At 41.1% G+C, this 22,967-nt stretch overlaps 2 protein-coding genes across 4 annotated transcripts in view; one reads left to right on the top strand and one right to left on the bottom strand.

The window, feature by feature from the left end:
* rubcn (rubicon autophagy regulator) overlaps nucleotides 1–22,967 on the top strand; it is a 67,628-nt gene that overhangs the window by 18,710 nt on the left and 25,951 nt on the right. Inside the window, exons 6-13 of one of the 3 annotated variants that reach the window (XM_067995179.1) lie at nucleotides 3,817–3,976; nucleotides 4,985–5,515; nucleotides 8,402–8,446; nucleotides 11,373–11,468; nucleotides 12,367–12,482; nucleotides 15,767–15,971; nucleotides 17,427–17,528; nucleotides 19,686–19,760. In XM_067995179.1, coding sequence (XP_067851280.1) covers nucleotides 3,817–3,976; nucleotides 4,985–5,515; nucleotides 8,402–8,446; nucleotides 11,373–11,468; nucleotides 12,367–12,482; nucleotides 15,767–15,971; nucleotides 17,427–17,528; nucleotides 19,686–19,760 — 1,330 coding nt within the window. The remainder of the gene's footprint in view (nucleotides 1–3,816; nucleotides 3,977–4,984; nucleotides 5,516–8,401; nucleotides 8,447–11,372; nucleotides 11,469–12,366; nucleotides 12,483–15,766; nucleotides 15,972–17,426; nucleotides 17,529–19,685; nucleotides 19,761–22,967) is intronic. The other 2 variants (XM_067995177.1, XM_067995178.1) reach the window with 2 other exon arrangements.
* The window catches only part of rpl35a (ribosomal protein L35a), a 290,790-nt gene that overhangs the window by 243,902 nt on the left and 23,921 nt on the right, over nucleotides 1–22,967 (bottom strand). The gene's annotated exons all lie outside the window — the stretch shown is intronic.

Here is a 22,967-nt window from a genome sequence, read left to right as displayed (position 1 = left end):
GAGGCCATTCGGCCCATCGTGCATGTGCCAAAGCTTTGAAAGAGCTTTCCACTTAGTCCCTTTCCTCCGCTCTTTCCCCATAGCCCTGTAAATTTTTTCCCTTCAAGTATTTATCCAATTCCCTTTTGAAAGTTACTATTGAATTTGCTTCCACTACCCTTTTAGGCAGTGTACTCCAGATCATTACAACTCGCTGCATTAAAAAAAATGTTTCCTCATGTTGCCAGTGGCTTTTTTGCCAATTGCCTTAAATCTGTGTCCCCTGGTTGCTGATCCTTCTGCCATTGGAAACAGTTTCTCCTTATTTACTCTGTCAAAACAGTTCATGATTTTGGACACCTCTATTAAATCTCCCTTTAACCTTCTCTGTTCTAAGGAGAACAACCCCAGCTTCTCCAATCTCCCCATATAACTGAAGTCCCTCATCCCTGGTACAATTCTAGTAAATCTCTTTTATCCTCTGTACGGTCTTGACATCTTTCCTAAAGTGTGGTGCCCAGAATTGAACACAATACTGCAGCTGAGACCTAATCAGTGTTTTATAAAGGTTTAGCATAACTTCCTTGCTTTTGTACACTATGCCTCTATTAATAAAGCCTAGGATCCCATATGCTTTTTTAACAACCTTCTCAACTTGTCCTGCCACCAGCAAAGACTTATGTATGTGCAACCTCAGGTCTCTCTGTTCCTGCACCCCCTTTAAAATTGTACCATTTAGTTTATATTGCCTCCCATTCTTCCCACCAAAATGTATCGCTTCACACTTCTCTGCATTAATTTTTGATCTGCCATGTATCTGCCCATTTCACCAGTCTGTCTATGTCCTCCTGAAGTCTGTTGCTATCCTCCACATTGTTTACTACATTTCCGAGTTTCGTATCATCTGCAAACTTTTGAAATTATACCCTCTATACCCAAATGCAGACCATTAATATATATCAAAAAGAGCAATGGTCCTAATTCCGACCCCTGGGCACACCATTGTATACTTCCCTCCAGTCTGAAAAACAACCATTCACCACTACTCTCTGCTTTCTGTCTCTTAGCCAATTTTGTATCCACGCTGCCGCTGTCCCTTTAATCCCATGGGCTTCAATTTTGCTAACAAGTCTATTATGTGGTACTTGATCAAATGCCTTTTCAAAGTCCATATACACAACATCAACTGCACTATCCTCATCAACCCTCTCCGTTACTTCATCAAAAAACTCAATCAAGTTAGTCAAACATGATTTCATCCTCCTTGAAGGCCTCCTATTGTTCAGTTACTGTTTTGCCTATCAATTTTTGATTCCAATCCACCTGGACAAGATCCCTTTGTAACTCACTGAAATTAGCCCTCCTCCAGTGAAGTATTTTCACATTTGATTGTTCCTTGTCCTTTTCCATATCGATTCTAAACAATGATATTATGATCACTGTTCCCCAATGCTACCCCACATGCCCCATTTCATTTCCAGAACTAGATCCAGCACTCTTTCCTTCCTCGTTGGGCTGGACACACACTGCTCAAGAAAGTTCTCTTTTCAAATTTCAGGAATTCCTCCCCCTTTTTGCCTGTTCCGCTGTTACTGTCACAGTCTATATTGGATAATTGATGTCCCCCATTATCACTACTCTATAGTTCTTGCATCTTTCTGTAATTTGCCTGCAAATTTACACCTCTATCTCCTCCCCACTATTTGGTGGCCTATAGTATACACCCTGAAGAGTAATAGCTCCTCTATTGTTCCTTAATTCTAACCAAATAGATTCTGTCTTTGACCCCTCAACTGCATCCTCCCTTTCCAGTGCTGTAATAGTTTATTTGATCAATACTGCCACCTCTCTTTCCCCCACCCCCTTTCCTTCCCTATCTTTCCTTGTAGCCAGGAATATGAAGTACCCAATCCTCCCCTTCTTTGAGCCAGGTCTGTTATTGCCACTATATCATAGTCTCATGTTGCAACTTGAGCCTGCAGCTCAACAACCTTATTTACCACACCACTTACATTTATGCACATGCACTCCAAACTCATCTTAGGCTGCCTCGCATTTGCTCCCACCTATTTCTGAACTATTCTTTACTCTAGTTCTATTTGTCCCTCCCAGTCCTCTGTGCATCTTGTTTCTCCTTTCCAGTGTTTCCTCCTGGTGCCCACCCACCTGCCAAATTAGTTTAAACCCTCCCTCTCAGCACTGATTATCCTTCCTGCGAGGACGTTGGTCCCAGCTCTGTTGAGGTGCAACGCGTCCATCTTGAACAGATCCCTCCTGCCCCAGAATTGGTCCCAATGCCCCAGGAATCTGAAGCCTTCCCTCCTGCACCATTTCTTCTTTGCATTAACCTGTCTTATTCTACTATTCCTATACTAACTAGCACATGACACTGGGAGTAATCCAGTGATTACTACCTTTTGAGCTCCTGCTTTTTAACTTCCTCCCTAGCTCCTGAAACTGACTGCAGGACCTCACCCCTTTTCCTTTGTATGTCATTGGTTCCCACATGGACCATGACTTCTGGCAGCTTCCCCCACCCCCCCAAAATGTTTTGCTCCCTCAGTGATGTTCTTTACCCTGGCACCAGGGAGGCAACACACCATGTGGGACCCGCGTCGGGGGTTGCAGAAAAGCCTGACTATCCCTCTAGCTATCTAATCCCCTATAACAACTGCATTTCTTGTGCCCCCCCAGTGCAACTGAGTCTCCCACAGTGCCGTGGATTTGATTCTGACTGCACTCCCCCGAGGTGTCAACACCCTTACTGGTATTCAACACTGAATACTGGTTTTTGAGTGCCGGACTCCCAGGGGATTCCTGCATTGCCTGTGTGTTCCTTCTAGTCTGTCTGTTGGTCACCCACTTCCTCTCTGCCTGAACTCTCTAGCTGCGGGGTGAAATGTGCTTTCCATAAAACTCTCAGCTTCTCGTATGCACTGTAGTGACGCCAGCCACCCTTCAAGCCCAGAAACTCTGAGCTCGAGCAGTTGGCGGCACTTCCTGCACGCGTGGTTTTCTAGGACACAAAGTGTTCTGGAGTTCCCACATGGCGCAGGATGTGTATGCGATGGGCCCCAGCTGTCCTGCCATGTTAGCTAACAGTTATTTAAACTGTTTGTTTAGCTTTAAGGCAATTCACTGTTTAGCAAACACTAAAACACGAACCAACCACTAAAGACATAACCACGAAGAACAATAACCACTAAAACACTAATTAATAAACTAAATACTTACTGACTTACCCTCTGCACTCCTCCTTGTGCTGTGACGTCACTTTTTGACTTTTTCTTGATTTTTTGATTCCGCTCTCGTGCTGCACCGTCAGTTACACAGCTCTCTTTATACTCACCGGGTCTCCTGCTCCGTTCTCTCCCAGGTCAGTTGAGCACCAATCTATTATGATTTTCACAGAAAAATGGACAGAATTGCAGAATTCAATTCCCAAAATGTGGCTAAAAATCCCAGAATCTTGTGTAATAAAAGCAGAAATTGACTTCTTCTCTCCCTTTAAATCTGTAGCCCTATTTAATTATCAGCACAAATTTTTTGTGTTGAATCCAGCCTGTGGCTAACAGCCATATGCTTTCTTATGGCTTGATCTGAAGTCTTTAAGCGCTTTGGGATGTTTTACCACGTTAATGGCGCTGTTTAAATGCAAGTTGTTGGTAGTGCTGTAAGTATAAAAACTTATTGTAACACAGCTGCTCCAAAGTGAATCAATTCATGTATAACGGTAAATTGAGCTCATCAATTTAGACCTTTTCAGTTCCAGGAAAGGTGAAGATGAGCCATGATCTGCAGTTCGTTTCTCATCTTAATGTTTTTACAATTGTTTAGTTTGCAAGGAAGTGTAGTTCCTCCTTACCAATAATGAAAAGCCAAAGTCTGACTGCTCTACCTGGAACCAAGTGTATGTCCCCTGCAGAGGGAGGCCAGCGAAGACATACAACCTCATATACCAGCCTCTCAGGTCATTCTACTACTTTAAACATTTCGGGTAAGTGAAGAATAATAAAAAATGTATCTTTTTAGTTTCTAACCTTTTTCTCCCCTCTCCCAGGATATTATGTTAAATGTCAGGATAGTTTTAGGAAGAAACTCGAGCACAGTCTGGAACATTTCTAGAAAATAAAGTAAAATCTTTCACTACCTCAACCTTTTGAGCATTGTTGACAAGGTAATTTATTTCAGCAGTCTGAACAGCCAGCTAATTATCTTATTGTGTCAGGTGGTTGGTTTATTATAGGTTTCTATCTGTCAGCCTGTAATTCACGTCAAAGTTTAAATCTGTGTATTTAAGCAATGTAATCTAATACAGTAGTAGTAGAGAATTTATTTTTCATTGTAACTACTCACGAGCTGAAACTGAAATCTTGAAAGAATAGCTCTTCAAGTCTTTCCAGAATTCCTTGGAGCAGTTAACATTTAAAGGGTGTTGGAGCCGTTAACATTTAAAGGGTGTAAATCTCCAGTTACATTTGTAGGAATGGCTAAACAATCCTCATTATGTACAAATAATTAACCAAACCTCACTGAACTTGGCCCTTGATCACGTATGGTTGATTTAGATGGTGGTTTAGTCACACACCTAACATCTCCTTTCCCAGAAAGGGCAACCAGAGTAAAAATCTAAATTATTACAATATATGAATTTTACTCATGCCGATGTGAAATGACGTACAGTAATAACGAGCTATAAGAATCTAAACATTTGGACAAAAGTCAAGTAATAGCATTATGAACAGATAGACATTGAAGTAAAACCTCCCATGTCCTGACTTTCTGTTTGCCAGTTTTTATTGAGAAGCACAGTCCAGTTCATTGCAAATCTTCGGTTTACTCAAGGAAAATCAATGCAAGGATTGGACAAGTAACTTTGTATCTTCAGAAGCATAAACTATCTGTAGTCCAGCCTGCAATATAAACCCATCTGATTTCTATTTAAATTGTAGAAAATGCAACTAATAGTCCGTTCTCTTTCTTTTCTCTACCCTCGTTGATATAGGTGCGACACCACAAGGTTTCATTAATATAAATCACACTCAGCAAGAGACCAAAAAGAGGGGTCATCTGGCATTGTTTCCAGAGTCCACAGACAAACTTGTACCAGATCAGGTCTCGGGCATCCACCAGTTCAGTACCATCCCCTCTATGGAACCATTTTCTCCAGTCAGTGAGACAACAGTTAGTACCCCAGTTAGCCATGGTGAGGACTCTTGGGGCGAAGTACAAGATGAGGGATCAAGTGAAATGGATGATGGACCAGAGTACTTGGCTATTGGAAACCTGGGACGGAGGGATCGCAGGTCAAGTCAGTGCAGCAATAGCTCCTCCTCCTGTTCTGGAGGTTCACAGAAACTGGATCTATATGCAGGGCAAGTTCCTAAAATCACTGTTAGTTGTAGTGCATCTCTACTGAGTCTTCCAAGACGTTCCAGCTTTTCTGAAGCCCAGAACCTGGAACGACAGGGCAGTTTCAAGAAGAGCCATATCCGTTCCCATTCTGATACTGGTATAGCAACAACAAAGGCACCAGGTACAGTGACATTTATTTCAAGGGTTTATGTATTGCTTGCTGCAACTGTTTAATGAGTAGAATTTTTTTACTAGTGTCCTATGCTAACTAAAAGAATGAGGTGGAAAATGTGCTCATTGGTAGCTCCCTCAATGGATAAGTACACTGTATGGTGCTGGTACTGAGCCATATAGACCATTTTAATCCCTGGCTTGTACTTCATCCTCTGTTGGAATGTAGGGTGCAGCCCTACTTTAGGCCTCAATGTGCCTAGGCTAGAGAGGAGCAAAGTCAATCAAAATTCCTGTTAATGTCTATCCAGTGACCTTTATTAGAAAGTATGTGGGTGGCAGGTGAAAACAGCACAGGACAGACTCCATCAAATTCCTATGATTGGCTAGTCTGCCAACACTTACTTTCTAAGCTCATATATTAAGAGTCGTAACTTAGGAAAGGTACTGATGGGTATCTTTTTTAAAAATTTGTTCATGGGATGTTGGCGTTGCTGGCGAGGCCAGCATTTATTGCCCATCCCTAATTGCCCTTGAGAAGGTGGTGGTGAGCCGCCTTCTTGAACCGCAGCAGTCCATGTGGTGAAGGTTCTCCCACAGTGCTGTTAGGAAGGGAGTTCCAGGATTTTGACCCAGCGATGACGAAGGAACGGCGATATATTTCCAAGTCAGGACGGTGTGTGACTTGGAGGGGAACGTGCAGGTGGTGTTGTTCCCATGTACCTGCTGTTCTTGTCCTTTTAGGTGGTAGAGGTCGTGGGTTTGGGAGGTGCTGTCAAAGAAGGCTTGGCGAGTTGCTGCAGTGCATCCGGTGGATGGTACACACTGCAGCCACAGTGCGCTGGTGGTGAAGGGAGTGAATGTTTAGGGTGGTGGATGGGGTGCCGATCAAGCGGGCTGCTTTGTCCTGGATGGTGTTGAGCTTGTTGAGTGTTGTTGGAGCTGCACTCATCCAGACAAATGGAGAGTACTCCATCACACTCCTGACTTGTGCCTTGTAGATGGTGGAAAGGCTTTGGGGAGTCAGGAGGTGAGTTGCTCGCCGCAGAATACCCAGCCTCTGACCTGCTCTTGTAGCCACAGTATTTATATGGCTGGTCTAGTTAAGTTTCTGGTCAATGGTGACCCCCAGGATGTTGATGGTGGGGGATTCTGCGATGGTAATGCCGTTGAATGTCAAGGGGAGGTGATTAGACACACTCTTGTTGGAGATGGTCATTGCCTGGCATTTGTCTGGCACGAATGTTACTTGCCACTTATCAGCCCAAGCCTGGATATTGTCCAGGTCATGCTGCATGCAGGCTCGGACTGCTTCATTATTTGAGGGGTTGCGAATGGAACTGAACACTGTGCAATCATCAGCGAACATCCCCATTTCTGACCTTATGATGGAGGGAAGGTCATTGATGAAGCAGCTGAAGATGGTTAGGCCTAGTACACTGCCCTGAGGAACTCCTGCAGCAATGCCCTGGGGCTGAGATGATTGGCCTCCAACAACCACTGCCATCTTCCTTTGTGCTAGGTATGACTCCAGCCACTGGAGAGTTTTTCCCCTGATTCCCATTGACTGCAATTTTACTAGGGCTCCTTGGTGCCACACTCGGTCAAATGCTGCCTTGATGTCAAGGGCAGTCACTCTCATCTCAGTATTGGTAGGAGTGACCACCGCACAGTCCTCGTGGAGACGAAGTCCCGTCTTCGCATTGAGGACACCATCCAATGTGTTGTGTGGCATTACCACCGTGCTAAATGGGATAGATTCAGAACAGATCTAGCAGCTCAAAACTGGGCATCCATGAGGCGCTGTGGGCCATCAGCAGCAGCAGAATTGTATTCCACCACAATCTGTAACCTCATGGCCTGGCATATTCCTCACTCTACCATTACCAGCAAGCCAGGGGATCAACCCTGGTTCAATGAGGAGTGTAGAAGAGCATGCCAGGAGCAGCACCAGGTGCACCTAAAATGAGGTGCCAACCTGGTGAAGCTACAAGAACCATGTCACTTCTATGATTTGCTGGCTTCAGGAAAAGAGAAAAGGGGAGTAGGTTTGAAGATGAAAATCAACTTAATCTAAACAATTAATTCTCGGAAAGTCTATATTTGGAGCTCAGCACACCCCACTATGGAGTGATAAGATGCAGGCTTGTGCATGCACTGTTCCACAAGGTGAATTGATCTTGGCTTCCAGTAGAGGTTGAGAAAGAAAATGGGAAGAATTGTCACTCCAGGCTGTGCTCACATGCCATTTGATGGCTGGTTTCAGAGCTGTGGGTTGTGGCCTGAGAAGGTGTTCTTGCTTGCTTTCAGCTCATAGATGGCACATGATCTGAGGAGGTGTAAAAAAAGCAAGAACCAATGCATAAAAATCTCTCCTCTAGTGAAAAATATTACATAGTTAGTAACTGAACAAAAATGCTTGCTTATGTATGCTTATATGCACTTAACTTAATTTGCAGCCATTACAAAACATTACATATTGTGTAACAACAGATGTTCAATGAAAACTAGTCAGTTGGATTGTTACAATAATCGTGTATGGTGACCAATTTTTGAATTCTAGTTGAAATTCACATTTACACTTGGCCTTCCTCTAGACGCAGGTAATACAATCTTGGCCTGGTCATTTGGAGGAGGGAAAGAAAACTGGCTAGAGAAAGTTGCCTTCTCACATAACACAGGTGATGCTTCCTGGCAAGTCAGCCAAGAAGTGATGTTAACTGTAGACATGTCCATGAGTTAGACAATACTGCATTCTGGGCTGAAGAAAATAATGGTGTTTTTTTGGGGGTGGGGGCTGGGAGCAGAGGAAGAGAAATTCTATTTGGCACTAACTTCTAATCCTTCTGTCTTGTAACCTTTCATTTCCCCATTGTTACTTTTCGGCTTTCTCAAGGAGACCTCCGGAAAATCACTATTATAGTAGAGGATCCAGTGGAAGGTTTGCAAATGGATGTCTTAAATTTTGTTTTCAGTATGATGAAGCAGCATGCAGTCTTCACTACGATGAATTATACCAGCAGTGTCAGCTTTATCATATGTAAAGTGCAGAAGTGGAACTGGTTGTTGGTCTAAATTTTTGACGTTTCAGCCAATAAAATTCCTGTCATGCACCTTTGCCTTCTTTCTGTTATTTTTACCATTTAACTCAACAAAAAAGGTGATTTAGAAAAGTTAATAATACAGCTTACTGATTCAAATGAGAACAAAATCTTCATTCTGTTCCACAAGATTATTGGACTTTATATTAGAAGAAAAATTAAATAATTTATAATATAATTAAAATATACATTTAATCTACATTATGGTCCATGCTCAGGCCTGCATAATCCAGAACTGCATGGTGTGTGCTTTCAGTATTCTGTATGTATGTCTTTGTGCTGACACTGTCATTGTTAGGAAATTGTGTGTGTGTGCGTGTGTTAGCAGCAAATGCATAAAATAGGATTGTCTAGTTATAGAATGTAGTGAAAGAAAAATTCCAAATAGACAAGTGACCACCTTGACAATTACTAGATGACAAATAGTTGGAAACTTCCTAATGGTAAATATAATTACCTGACACTGCCATCTAATGGCTGTAGATATTTTGCTTATTTTAGCCAATTCTCTGCTGCAAATTGTTTTTTTCCCCTTTGCTGTGACATAATTCTATATTGAAGAATGTAAATAAACAAAATAGTTGAACACTACCAATATTTTAGCTTATAGTTAACAATGAATAATTAAAGTATGTGTGTTCAATGTAGGTGATCTGGGGATTTTTGAGTAGGCAGAATAGAAAAGTAAAACCAGAGAATAGCCAGATGCTGTAGTATAATTATATCAGCCCTTCCTTAATTTCAAAGGGATAAGTTTCAAAATATATATCTAGACCATGAGGGAAAGTAGAGATAAATGTGAACACAATCAGGTGGTGGGTGTGAAGAATCTGATCTTATGAATGGATGTTCAGATTTGTATACCCTGTAAATAGTAAACTAAAAAAACTGTCTAATGTAAATAAAGACAAGTGTAGCATTACCATTTGATAAAGTAATGTACTTCTCCCTTTGTCAAAAAAAAATTGCAACTGGAGTATTTTGTAGACAGTCTCAACAGAAAAAGGATCTTGCATAAAATTAAAAAAAAAGCTCTACAAAAATTTCTTTCATTTCCTAAGTAAAAGTGAAATTTTCCAGAGACTTGACACCATATGAAAAAGATGGAGACAAAATCTCTTTCTCCAGGTTTGGATGTGAAATTCAGCTTTTTGATATAGTGGTTTACAATTTCTTTGTTTGTTCCTTGAGAAGAAATGCCCCAGTTAGCATCTCCCCTTGTGCCACTTTCAAGATGGAAAATTTGTGCGAGGAATTGCAGGTGCAAACTTTGTTCCATCAATGGGTGGTGCAGCTTGTTGGAACATCACTGGTGTTTTCATAATTTGAAAGCATTCCTCAAACCTGCAGTAAAAAATCCACCTCCATTTTACTTTATTAATTAGTGAGGGATGTAAAAGATATAATAATGTTTATACTAGTGGGGCCCCTGATTTCAGCAGTAGAACGTAATACAAAATGTAGGAGGCCACAAGTGGTGCTAAAGAATCCGTTCAGGACGTTTTCTGAGGCTGCCCCAGAGGGAACATAGCTGCCAAAAGTGAACGTGAACAGCCAGTGGCAGCTATTTTTCTGAATCGTGGGTGGCTGACCTCTGCTGTTTTCTCATTGCCGGCCTGTACAAATCAGGGAAAGTCAGTGGCCAGAAATCAGGTTGTGATTATGCTACACAATGCACTTAGTTTCATATTTATTGCCAGTGTTCTGAAATTCATGCACAATGTAAATGGATTGCACTCCTGAGCACCATGAGACCTATCACATTGTAGGACCACTTCAAGTATAAACGGGTCATAACATTTCTTTGTCTTTTTTCTTTGAGATGTCGGTTAACTGTGTGGGTGCGACTGGAACCCAGGAGCTGCTGTCAGACAGGAACTTCTTGATACACTGCTTTGGTTGACTGGCACCTCCTAAAATTAAAAGAATTTGTTTTATTACTTCAGCAATTGGATTGTTTAATCCACAGTTATTATTTTAGGAATAACTTGATAACTAAATAAAAGAAATGGAGAAGTGCAGTGTTAAAATAAATATCCTGAGGAGGTTTGGTTGTTGGCCATTAAATGATTAATGTGTAAAAGGGCATGGTCTTGAACTGAGTCATTTCGAGGTGCTGAGGCTGCATGTTTCCATCCTCTGCCGACCTACTAGAATCAGCTTGTATCTACTGGAAGCACTAAATGGAAGCACTCAAAAAAAATTTACATCTTTCATTGTTAAAAAGCACTATTTAGGCTGAAATTATCCAACATAATTATATGACTTGCAGGACATAACTTTTCGAAACCCTTCCACTGATATTGATTGATGCTTACTCGATATGACCACTGGCACCACTTCTGCGCCTAACTTACATTTCATACCATTGTGCTTTTCATTACTTCTTCCTTTTTAATCTGTCTTGCATGGTGGAATCAGTTTCAATGTTAATTTTTTAAAAGAGTTTTTAAGTAAATTTTATTTTGGTTTTGCAAGTGTCGATATTGTTTCTCTTCTGTCCTCCCATTCAGATGAGATTCCCTTTTTTGTTTGTAAGCACTGGCTCCTTGAAGCCAGTTTCCAATGTTAACCGGATTCATTTAAACAACAAAAGCTTAACTTAATTTTAAAAAACTACTTTTTTTTAAAGCATGTTTCCTGTTGTCTTAACGTATCGCTGTCAGTATATCCTGACACTGTGAAATTTAATTTTAAGCATAAAAGTCCCTGCAGTAAAATTAAGTCTCTCGTCCCTGAAACAAATTACTGTAATTTGTATTTTAGAATCACATCCGGAGGTCAGAAACCTGAAGGAATATGGTCCTTTCTCAGCTCCGAGCAGTGAGGTCAGCACTCCTAGCTCTCCCTACATGGAAGCTGGTAAAGGCTTTTTAAAATCTTCTGTTTTCTTCATTGCTGCTTTAAGTTATATGTTAAATTCTTTTGCTTTGAATATTTCTGGTCATACTAAGTGATTTTGGTAGGTCATGAATTTTGAATCCCAGAATTTCCAATAATTTAGATTTCCCTGCCTATCCAATTAGATTTTTATATTTTTTGCGGGGCAGTGTGAATAGACATCATCTAACTCACTCTTTCCACTTGTCTCAGCTTTTATTTTTTATAGAACAGCAGTCACAAGCAACACTTTAAAGTATTTTAGAACCATTGCAAATTTTATCCTATATTTCACATGGTAACAGCTAGCCTGTTAGTGTAATTTTCTTGGACAAGCGCTTTGATCACATTTTGGTGTTGCAGTAGCGGCAGTAAAATTATTGTTTTAATTAGCTAATTAATTCGGTTACATCACAAATGCTGCATAAGAGGTTTAGTTGCTCTAAAACACATGATTCTGTATCTGTGGATACAATCAATAGCTATCTATTTAATTTTAGTAAATGAAGCCTTTCCTGTATGTCATGGTCTTCTGATAAGTTCCTAATACCTGTAAACAGCATGTGAGTAACCAGTCCATTCAGAAGTTTACAAATTCTATTTTTAAAAGATATATAACATTTGGTTATGTGTGAAATCTTCTGGTTATGTAATTTGGGACCTCATATATATTTTGCTGGAGCTTTATTAGATATGATGATGCAGAATTCCAGAGTTAACTGAGATTTTGACATTGAGTATTACTTTACAATAAAACACCTCATAATTGGGCAGGTAAACTAGGCAATAAACAGTCATAGACTAGTGAACGTTGATATCTTCAGGTGCATAGCCCTAATGACTCAATTTACATTTGCAGTTTTGGTTTACTTTGTTCTAGAACATGCCCAGTGCACAAACAGTTCTGATGGAATGTTTCGCCGACCGTTACAGGGTCAATCTTTGATCAGCTATTTATCGGAGCAGGACTTTGGAAGCTGTGCTGATTTAGAAAAGGTATGTTTAGAATGTTTCCTTCCTTAACGATCTGAATATCTGAAGTGTTGCTTCGGATCTTGAATTTCTGTTCCCTTTTATATTTTTTATTTACAGTTTTGTGTACTAGAAGATATTTTCTAAGGTTGAAATAAAGTGGGCTGTAGTGGTTTTGCTGGCTTTCCATAAACTGTGTCTTATTCCTGGTCAGTTTTATTTCTATATATTTAAAAAGTACCTGCCTGCTGTCTGCTGTCTCATTTTCATTCATCAGCCCCACACCAATTCTTAAGCTTTCTGCAGGGTTAAATTGAATAAGGCCTGACACTGGCGCAGGTATTGCGATCCGCGATTAACCTGCGCCCAGTGCTTCCGTCCCAGGCAGGACGAGGCATTCATCCTGCCTGAGCACTTAGCTAAACGCAGCCTTCCGCACCAGCGTTGCCACGAGGATTTAATGACATTTGTACTTTCCACAAGCATGGGGAGCCTGAATCTCTTAAAGGTAGCCGGTACCTATTTGCTAAAAATAACAGTCTGCTGTCTGCACGGAGTCTGAACGGAGATCAGACATCGCACACATAAAGCACAGATGCAGGTCCCATCCCTATGTTTATAAACTGTTGAGTTGTTTTAAAACATTGAATAAAGGTTTCGCACCACTAAATCCCACATTCTCCAATCTGCGTGCCACACCTCAACAATCTGCCAGTCCAAGTTGGTACCAGGCCTGCAAGGGTGCGTGCACCAAGGTTCTCTGCTGATGCTCTAGAGGCCTTGGTGCAAAGGGTGGACAGAAGGAGGGCCATCCAATATCCGCGGGGGGATGGGAGCGCACGGGTGGGCAAGAGGCACATGCTCAAAAGGCAGTGGGGGACACAGTCGATGCCAGGCGCATAGCACCACGAATGTGGATGCAGTGCAGGAAGAAGTTCAATGCTTTGACATGAGTGGTCAAGGTGAGTGAGATCAACCGTCAAGTGGCATCTCCTACAACTGCACTCCTAGCCGCATCCACTGCTCCACGTACTACACCTCCCCCATCACCCACATACCAACAAACTCTTTCCATCAGTACTCAACTCTTCCAATCAGATGCTTCCTCTCACCCTTACACATTACCACTGTTGCAAGCCGCCCACCCACAACTCACAGACCACACGCACTGGCAGCTTTTCAATCATGACCGGCACATCACCCGCTTTCTTGCAGGAGAAGGTGGCGCATAACAGGATGCAGCAAGTGATAGTGGCATTTAGCCCCTTGAGCCTGTTTCGCCATTCAATGAGATCATGATCTGTGACCCAACTCCATATACCTGCCGTAGCCCCATATCCCTGAATACCCTTGGTTCACAGAAATCTATCAACCTCAGTTATAAAATTCACAATTGAGGTAGCATCAACTGCCGTTTGCAGAAGAATGTTCCTTTGCATGTAGATGCGTTCCCTAACTTCACTGCTGCCCGTCCTGGCTCTAAATGTTAGGCTACGTCCCCTCGTCCTAGTATCGAAGTATAGGAGACCTCCAAAAACAGGTACAAATACATCAGCAGCCAGAAGCAATAATCCATCAACTAACCTGTAAATGCTGCATGGTCCCTTTAAATAGCGCTGGTAAGGGGTCCTCCAGGCATGCTAAGACATGTGTAGATGATCACGGTTGAGCGGAGCATTAAGTGCCAAAATGGTGTGTATCACTTTAAATTAGCGTTGCACACTGATCAGACTCATTCTCCCTACTTTACATGATGCCGGCGTTCGTTATTTGCTCATGCACTAAACCCTTTACCAAGGTGGTGTCTGGAGCATGTCATGCTAGAAGCGTGCGCATCCAAGATGCCATCTTGGATCTCCGGGAGGCTGCAAAGCGGCAAAACAACGGGTGCTACACGGCTCAATTTAGTGCCCTGTTCTTCTCAAAGTGAGCACACCCAGACCAACTACAGCACAGTTCAGATGAAGTACAGTGAAGATTTTTCTACTCTGATATAACATTTGTTCTTGTTTCAGAGGAGCTCTCTCTGTTGCCGTAGCATTTTTCATTTTCTAACATTAGCCATTCCCAATTATGATTAGTTTTTATTCTATGGGCTCTTGTCCACCAGGAGCCAGATTTAACACCCTGACGGCTGTCTTACGGGCAGACTTTCAGACCATCTGTTTGGGTTGGATTTGTGTTCAGGTCCTGGGGTAAAAGGATAGATTGCCATCTATTGTGTTCCAGGCCACTTTGTCATTTTGTTTCTTGTAATTCCGGGGCTATTTTACATGATGATAAACAATCTGTTGCAAATTTTTTATAACCTGTGAAATAGTTTAGGATTAAAATCAGCTCACTGTAAAATAATGTTTTGCTTTCAGACATGTTTGACTTTTTTTTAATGGCTCCATTTTACATGGTTCACATTTTAATTGGATGCAGATTCAAAAACTCCGCTTCTACCAGATACCAAACTGTAACATATTAATATCATTCTATTTAATAGCGATTCACTCTATGTACAGATGCAATAAAGCTGTATAGGGATTTTAAAAATATGTTTTGAGATTGAAATATGGACCAGTAAATTTTTAATCACTTGAAAGTTGGCTAACTTAATATTTTCTATCTTCACTGTCTAACCTGCATTTTTAAAAAAATAATTACCAAATATGGTCTGAAAGTATATCAAAATGATAAAGATGGCCTGTCTCTTTAGACACTGATTAAAATGCTTCATTGATAGTGTGGGCATCCATGCTGAGTTGAGGTCGAAGATCCGCCATGATCTTATTGAATGGCAGAACAGGCCCAAGGGGCCTTGTGGCCTACTCCTGCTCCTATTTCTTATGTTCTTATGAGCTAGGGAAAGTAAGTAAAGGATGTGTGACAACCACTTCTGACCTGAATTCAACAGAACAGTGGTGATTGTTACTGGGAGGTGAACCACAAGGTGAATTTTGTATTCATCCGAGGTCTGAGACACAGGATTGCTGCTTAAAATTGTAAACTTTTTTCATATGCTGCTTGTTCTTTGGGAGAGCAGGGAGAAAAAAAATCTAAAAATTTCCCTCCTAACGAGAGCTGTTTTATTTTGGAAATGCTGGGGCCTAGAACTGAAGTTTGTCCAGGTACTTCCGTTTCACCAGCTGCAAAGGTGTCCAAAGTTGATTTTTAGATAATAAAAATCTTAGCCTAATTTGTGAGAATTCCTCAGTTTGGGGATTCTCTCAATAATTCTCCTCTCCTCTCCTCTCTCTCGCTCCCCACCTTGTATTTTAAAAAAAAATGTTGATACTATGTAAACTCAACCCTTTGTTTAGGAGAATGCCCATTTCAGTATCTCTGAATCACTGATTGCTGCCATTGAACTGATGAAGTGCAACCTGGTGAAGAAACAAATGGTGGATTATGATGAAGAGGACAGTGACAAAGAAATAAGAGAACTAAAACAGAAAATCCGTATTCGACGGCAACAGATCCATACTAAAAAGCTCCTGCCTGGAATCAGGGACACTGAGTCAGACAGTATGTATGGCTGTGTAAATGTGGTATATAAATGAAAAGAAACCATTGAATATTGAGTCAGTCCGGATGTACGCTGAAGTGGCAGAATGTTAGAAGGCCAACCACAGGATATGTGAATTTAATTTCCAGCACTGACTAAGTAGGTGGCAGCCCAAGGGTAGGTGGGGTGTTGAATGGCAAAGTGCGTTATCTTTGGAGAATCTAGCATGATGAGCCCCGTTATGCAAGCCAGCTGTAGAAGAGTTTTAACAATGGCGCTGGAGAACCCCAGAGCCAAGACCATCTATTATTTGCTCCTAAAAGAGGGTACTTCCTACCAGGGAACTATCCTGAATGGGGAGAAAAGGAATACAAAAGCAGTGCATGAGGAGTGAGTATATTTAAACATGTAAAATAATAAAGGGAGAAATTCTCACTGACATTCTTCACCACTACATAATATTGTGGGTTAAACAGATAATGTAGGAACCATGGCAGAAATTTATTACAGTGGAAAATCCTTTAGGAAGAGGGAGAAAAATTGAAGTTGGATCGCAAAATTGAGTCAGGATTGAGTCTCTTCAGATTATTATTAAAATATTAGACTATCTAAAGTCTAATATGAAATCAATGTCTGGTAAGGAAAATTCTATTAAAAGAAATGAAAATTATAGTTGAAAATTGAGAGTCAGTGTTGATACTGACTTGGAAGGGTTTATGGAAGCCGATAATGTGATAGAGCTGGAACATCATCTAATGCTGAGTGATCCGGAGTGTCTCAGTCAGAACTTTAAAAAAGTGACTCTTTTTAACCTGAACAGACAATAAATTTTGAATTACTATAAGATGGATTTTCTTTCCTTCCACTTCTATCAAATATTTAAATAAGAAAGAAAAAACTTGCATTTATATAGCACCTTTTATGACCTCAGGATGCCCAAAGTGCTTTACAGCCAATGAAGTACTTTTTGAAATGTAGTCACTGTTGTAATGTAAGGAAATGTGCCAGCTAATTTGCACACAGCAAGGTTCCACAAACAGCAATAAGATAAATGGCCAGTAATTTGTTTTTAAGTGATGTTGGTTGAGGGATAAATTTTGGCTAGTACACTGGGGAGAACTCTCCTGCTCGTCTTCGAATAGTACCATGGGATGTTTTACGTCCACCAGAGAAGGCAGATGGGACTTCCGTTTAACGTCTCATCTGAAAGACGGCACCTTGGACAGTGCAGCACTCCCTCAGCACTGAACTGAAGTGTCAGCCTAGATTATGTGCTCAAGTCCCTGGAGTGGGTCTTGAACCCACAACCTTCTGGCTCCGAGGTGAGGATGCTACCACTCAGCCAAATCGGATGGTTGTGTTAATTCATCTTGGGCTTATCTGCTGCCTTATTAACTTTACATCTAGTTCAGTTGCTAAGTGAGGCCCTACAGTAAAATGCTAAATTTTCACTAAAAATGTTTTCTCCTCCACAGCCTTCACCACCACAGAGAGTGGGTCCCCTATCAGTTCCCATGATTCTGCACCATTATCAGATTCTGGATCTACTGATGGAGTGGATGAATTTGAGTTAAAAGGTATTGTGTTATAGCCAAACTTACAGCCGTAAGATCGAATTGTAGAACAAGAAAAGGCCATTTTGCTTATGTAGCTGCTGCTTTCAGTAGACCATATACAATTACACTATCCTGGACTTTGCCCAACTTGATTAATTTCCTAAGAAAGGTGAGTAATCGTAGATAAAACTTGCAAGAAGACAAAACTCTGAAAATCCTCCATGATTTATGGTAATTAGTAAAACTCCAGGGTATCTACATTATTCCACAAATTACATTCCAGTGGTTCCAATGGATCAAAGGAACTATCATGTTCATAGTGTATTTCATAAACTATGTCTATGCTTATCCTTGTATAACCCTTCATCATTATTATTGATTATTAATTATTTCCCAAGCAGTTCATCTACTTTTGGCATTTATTCCACACATACCGTTGAAGAATTTGTTCAAGTTAGCTAACCCGCTTACATCCACTTTAAACATTTCAAAACATGCATCCTGTATCTCAGTATTTCCTCCAATGAGAATAAATTCAACATCTCATAAGTTTGTGTTTTGAATACTGAAATCAGTTTTGTTAGTATTCTACGTACTCCAGTGCAAGAACATCCTTTTTGAAGGAGTCATCATTGTTGGGACAAAGGCTATAGTGGTCACTTAACCAGGGTAGACGAGAGCCAATTCATCTAACCTAGGTTGCTTTATCCAGAGCCTTTCTTGTAATTATGTCTGAATTTGATACTCCTTTCCCTACATGTTGTCAACCATCTCCACTTACAAAGATTTGTTGAGTGGGAAATTCAAATTGACCATATTTTCATAAAAATTTGATTGTTTCTGAAATTGAAGTATAAGCTTATCAAGAGGATGGTGCTTTAAAATAGAAGTGTTACTGCAGGTAGAGACCGGGTCAAATGCTCTCACTTTAGGTATGTTGCAAAGTCTGAGCTGCATGAGCTCCCCCAAATGCAACGGAAGCGAGAATGTTAAAGGACATGTCCAGAATGTAGACGTTTAAGAAAATTCAAAACCAACAAGAGAAAATTAAAGGGAAGAGCTGTTTGTCACGTGATGCTGCTTCAGGATGGTTAAAGTCGGTTCCCAGCAGACTCAGCTCTACTGCACACAGACTAAGGAAAGAAATGTAAATTGCATTGTATTATATTCTGTCCAATCTATAGCAAGGTATCTAGGAGACTAGAAACAGAGGGACTCCATTTAATTTTGTTACGCACTTCAAAATACCAATTTATCCTCCTTTTCCCCTTCCCCCAAATTGACCTGCTCTTGCTTGATTAGATCCTCAACTGAGAGCATTCTGACATAGGTCACAGATTCTTCATCTACCTGTGCTACTTTGTACTCCTTTATTAAGAGAAGCATAATCTGAGGATCATAGTGATCATAATTTTCATAAGGTTTGCTCCATGAGCCACTGTGTGCTGTGGCCTATCAGAATTGACAACACTTCTCCAACTTTTTGTATCTGGGTCTTAACCACTTTTTTGTGGCTTCATAAACATAAAATGAATGTAGTTGACTGGTATTAAATGTGATTTTAAAAAAAATCTATGACTTGCAGTATATTAAATATCTTTCTGTATAATTATTATTGCATTCCAAAATCGGTGATTTGAGAGCATACCATTTTCACAAATGACTTAAGATCTGCAGCTCAGCAGGAGGTCTTCTGTTTCTTTTTCCCCTTCCAGCCTCCCCCACCCCCACCCCCACTCCAACAAATGGTATGATTGGACCAGTGTCACAGTTAAGATTGTCACAAAATTTGTTCTTAGTTGATTTCTGATGTTAAAGTGGGAGGGGGAACTGGGCAGCAATCATTTGAGGGTACAGCATTTGGAGAAAAAAATCTCTTGATTATTGACCCTTTCAAATGAAAGTAAGTGGTGTGCTTTTATTTTATAAGTTCTGCTGCTGAACATTCCTTAAAGGGTAAGTTCTGTTTTATTTTTGTGTAAAAGCAATGGCATTTCTTTTAATTCAGCACAGTAACCATTAAGTGGATAAGTATTCCAGAGTGTGGTAGTTGTAGCTTATTTTTGGCTTTTGGGCAGTGCTTTACTGCCATCCTGCCTGCATACTACTGCTCTTAACAACCGCTGCTGGGAAAAGCCATTGGAATGATGTGAATCTTATTGTCACTGTGTCACACAGATGGTATTGATGAGTCAAACCTCATTTATATGTCAGCGAATGGGCTCTCAGCATCAATGGCATCATTGTTTTCAGGTATTTCATTAGTGATTTAGATGTTGTTTGATTTCTGTTGTTCCCCTATCTTGATTTCCACAGTACTTAAGGGAGAGCTCAGTCTGCTAGCAATAAGTTTTAAAAAATTTTGTCCCCCATATTTTTCCTCTTTTAACTTCGCTCATGTACAGTTACATATTTTCTGGTAACCAATCCAATTTTCAGTGAGCCCCTAACAGACTTATTGTATGCTTATCAAACTTTGTCATTTCAAAATTTCCAAAAAAGATTGCTGTTAATAGCAATTAGTGTGTGATGTGAGAAGAGTTTTGTCCTAAAGGAAACATTGAACCCTTAGCAGTTGTTAGACAGATGAGCCTTCATCCTATCTAAGATGAAATGGCAGTGCTTTAGTGCTCCCTGTATCTTCAGACAAAAGGATCAGGAGACAGTTCTGTCTTTCTAAATTTGAAGGAAAACTTTGGTCTCAAAAAATTTGTATTTAATGCACAGAACACTCGAGCGTCTGGTTTCTAGCATTTCTGCTGCTGTTAGGTGGTGCCAAACACAAACCAAGTGTTTCCGTGCATATGGGCAGAGTGGGTGTGCATTGAGGAAGGGTTGAATGTTGCTCCTGGGTCACTGTTACATGTAAGCAGCCAAGCACAGCATTGGAAGAGGCCTGTACGCAGGCTGACTGCATGGATGAGAGAAACCAGAGAGAAAGAGCAGAAAAAAGAACAACTTCTTTCATTACAAAAAAATGTTAGGGCTCATTATTGGACCATTGTTTTGTGACTTAAATACATGTTCACCAAATGTGAAATTCTTTAAACCAAGTCCTAGAGGTTCACAAGCGCATTTATTTTCTGAGTGATGTGCCCCTTAGTAATTTCCTCCCTTCTCTTTAAGGCAGCAGCTTATATTGGGATAAAGTTCTATAGGTGTCAGCCATCATATCAAGTAGAATCATAGAAGTTTACAACATGGAAACAGGCCCTTCGGCCCAACATGTCCATGTCGCCCAGTTTATACCACTAAGCTAGTCCCAATTGCCTGCACTTGGCCCATATCCCTCTATACCCATCTTACCCATGTAACTGTCCAAATGCTTTTTAAAAGACAAAATTGTACCCGTCTCTACTACTGCCTCTGGCAGCTCGTTCCAGACACTCACCACCCTTTGAGTGAAAAAATTGCCCCTCTGGACCCTTTTGTATCTCTCCCCTCTCACCTTAAATCTATGTCCCCTCGTTATAGACTCCCCTACCTTTGGGAAAAGATTTTGACTATCTACCTTATCTATGCCCCTCATTATTTTATAGACTTCTATAAGATCACCCCTTAACCTCCTACTCTCCAGGGAAAAAAGTCCCAGTCTATCTAACCTCTCCCTATAAGTCAAACCATCAAGTCCCGGTAGCATCCTAGTAAATCTTTTCTGCACTCTTTCTAGTTTAATAATATCCTTTCTATAGTAGGGTGACCAGAACTGTACACAGTATTCCAAGTGTGGCCTTACTAATGTTTTGTACAACTTCAACAAGACATCCCAACTCCTGTATTCAATGTTCTGACCAATGAAACCAAGCATGCTGAATGCCTTCTTCACCACCCTATCCACCTGTGACTCCACTTTCAAGGAGCTATGAACCTGTACTCCTAGATCTCTTTGTTCTATAACTCACCCCAACGCCCTACCATTCACGGAGTAGGTCCTGGTCTGATTCGATCTACCAAAATGCATCACCTCACATTTATCTAAATTAAACTCCATCTGCCATTCATCAGCCCACTGGCCCAATTTATCAAGATCCCGTTGCAATTCTAGATAACCTTCTTCACTGTCCACAATGCCACCAATCTTGGTGTCATCTGCAAACTTACTAACCATTCCTCCTAAATTCTCATCCAAATCATTAATATAAATAACAAATAACAGTGGACCCAGCACCGATCCCTGAGGCACACCGCCGGTCACAGGCCTCCAGTCTGAAAAACAACCCTCAACAACCACCCTCTGTCTTCTGTCGTCAAGCCAATTTTGTATCCAATTGGCTACCTCACCTTGGATCCCGTGAGATTTAACCTTACGTAACAACCTACCATGCGGTACCTTGTCAAAGGCTTTGCTAAAGTCCATGTAGATCACGTCTACTGCACAGCCCTCATCTATCTTCTTGGTTACCCCTTCAAAAAACTCAATCAAATTCGTGAGACATGATTTTCCTCTCACAAAACCATGTTGACTGTTCCTAATCAGTCCCTGCCTCTCCAAATGCCTGTAGATCCTGTCTCTCAGAATACCCTCTAACAACTTACCCACTACAGATGTCAGGCTCACCGGTCTGTAGTTCCCAGGCTTTTCCCTGCCGCCCTTCTTAAACAAAGGCACAACATTTGCTACCCTCCAATCTTCAGGCACCTCACCTGTAGCTGTCGATGATTCAAATATCTCTGCTAGGGGACCCGCAATTTCCTCCCTAACCTCCCATAACATCCTGGGATACATTTCATCAGGTGCTGGAGATTTATCTACCTTGATGCGCGTTAAGACTTCCAGCACCTCCCTCTCTGTAATATGTACACTCCTCAAGACATCACTATTTATTTCCCCAAGTTCCCTAACATCCATGCCTTTCTCAACCGTAAATACCGATGTGAAATATTCATTCAGGATCTCACCCATCTCTTGTGGTTCCGCACATAGATGACCTTGTTGATCCTTAAGAGGCCCTACTCTCTCCCTAGTTACTCTTTTGCCCTTTATGTATTTGTAGAAGCTCTTTGGATTCTCCTTTGCCTTATCTGCCAAAGCAATCTCATGTCCCCTTTTTGCCCTCCTGATTTCTCTCTTAACTCTACTCCGGCAATCTCTATACTCTTCAAGGGATCCACTTGATCCCAGCTGCCTATGCATGTCATATGCCTCCTTCTTCTTTTTGACTAGGGCCTCAATCTCCCGAGTCATCCAAGGTTCCCTACTTCTACCAGCCTTGCCCTTCACTTTATAAGGAATGTGCTTACCCTGAACCCTGGTTAACACACTTTTGAAAGTAGTGATAGGTTATTAACAGCTGAGACGATCGCAACCCTAGAATCACTAAGTAGGAGTTTTCGGAAATGGTCTTTAGGTAGCATTTTGGAAGGAGGGCACCTGATTGATTAATTTTCCTTTCCCTAATCTGGAGATGTTGAGGCCAATTGTGCCTTCAATGCCACCCCAGCTAAGATCAGCTAACTCAG

Source organism: Heptranchias perlo, chromosome 13, assembly GCF_035084215.1.
Source record: "Heptranchias perlo isolate sHepPer1 chromosome 13, sHepPer1.hap1, whole genome shotgun sequence".
NCBI lineage: Eukaryota > Metazoa > Chordata > Chondrichthyes > Hexanchiformes > Hexanchidae > Heptranchias > Heptranchias perlo.
Note: the sequence above shows the minus strand (reverse complement) of the source record. Positions and strands in the feature narration are given on the sequence as shown.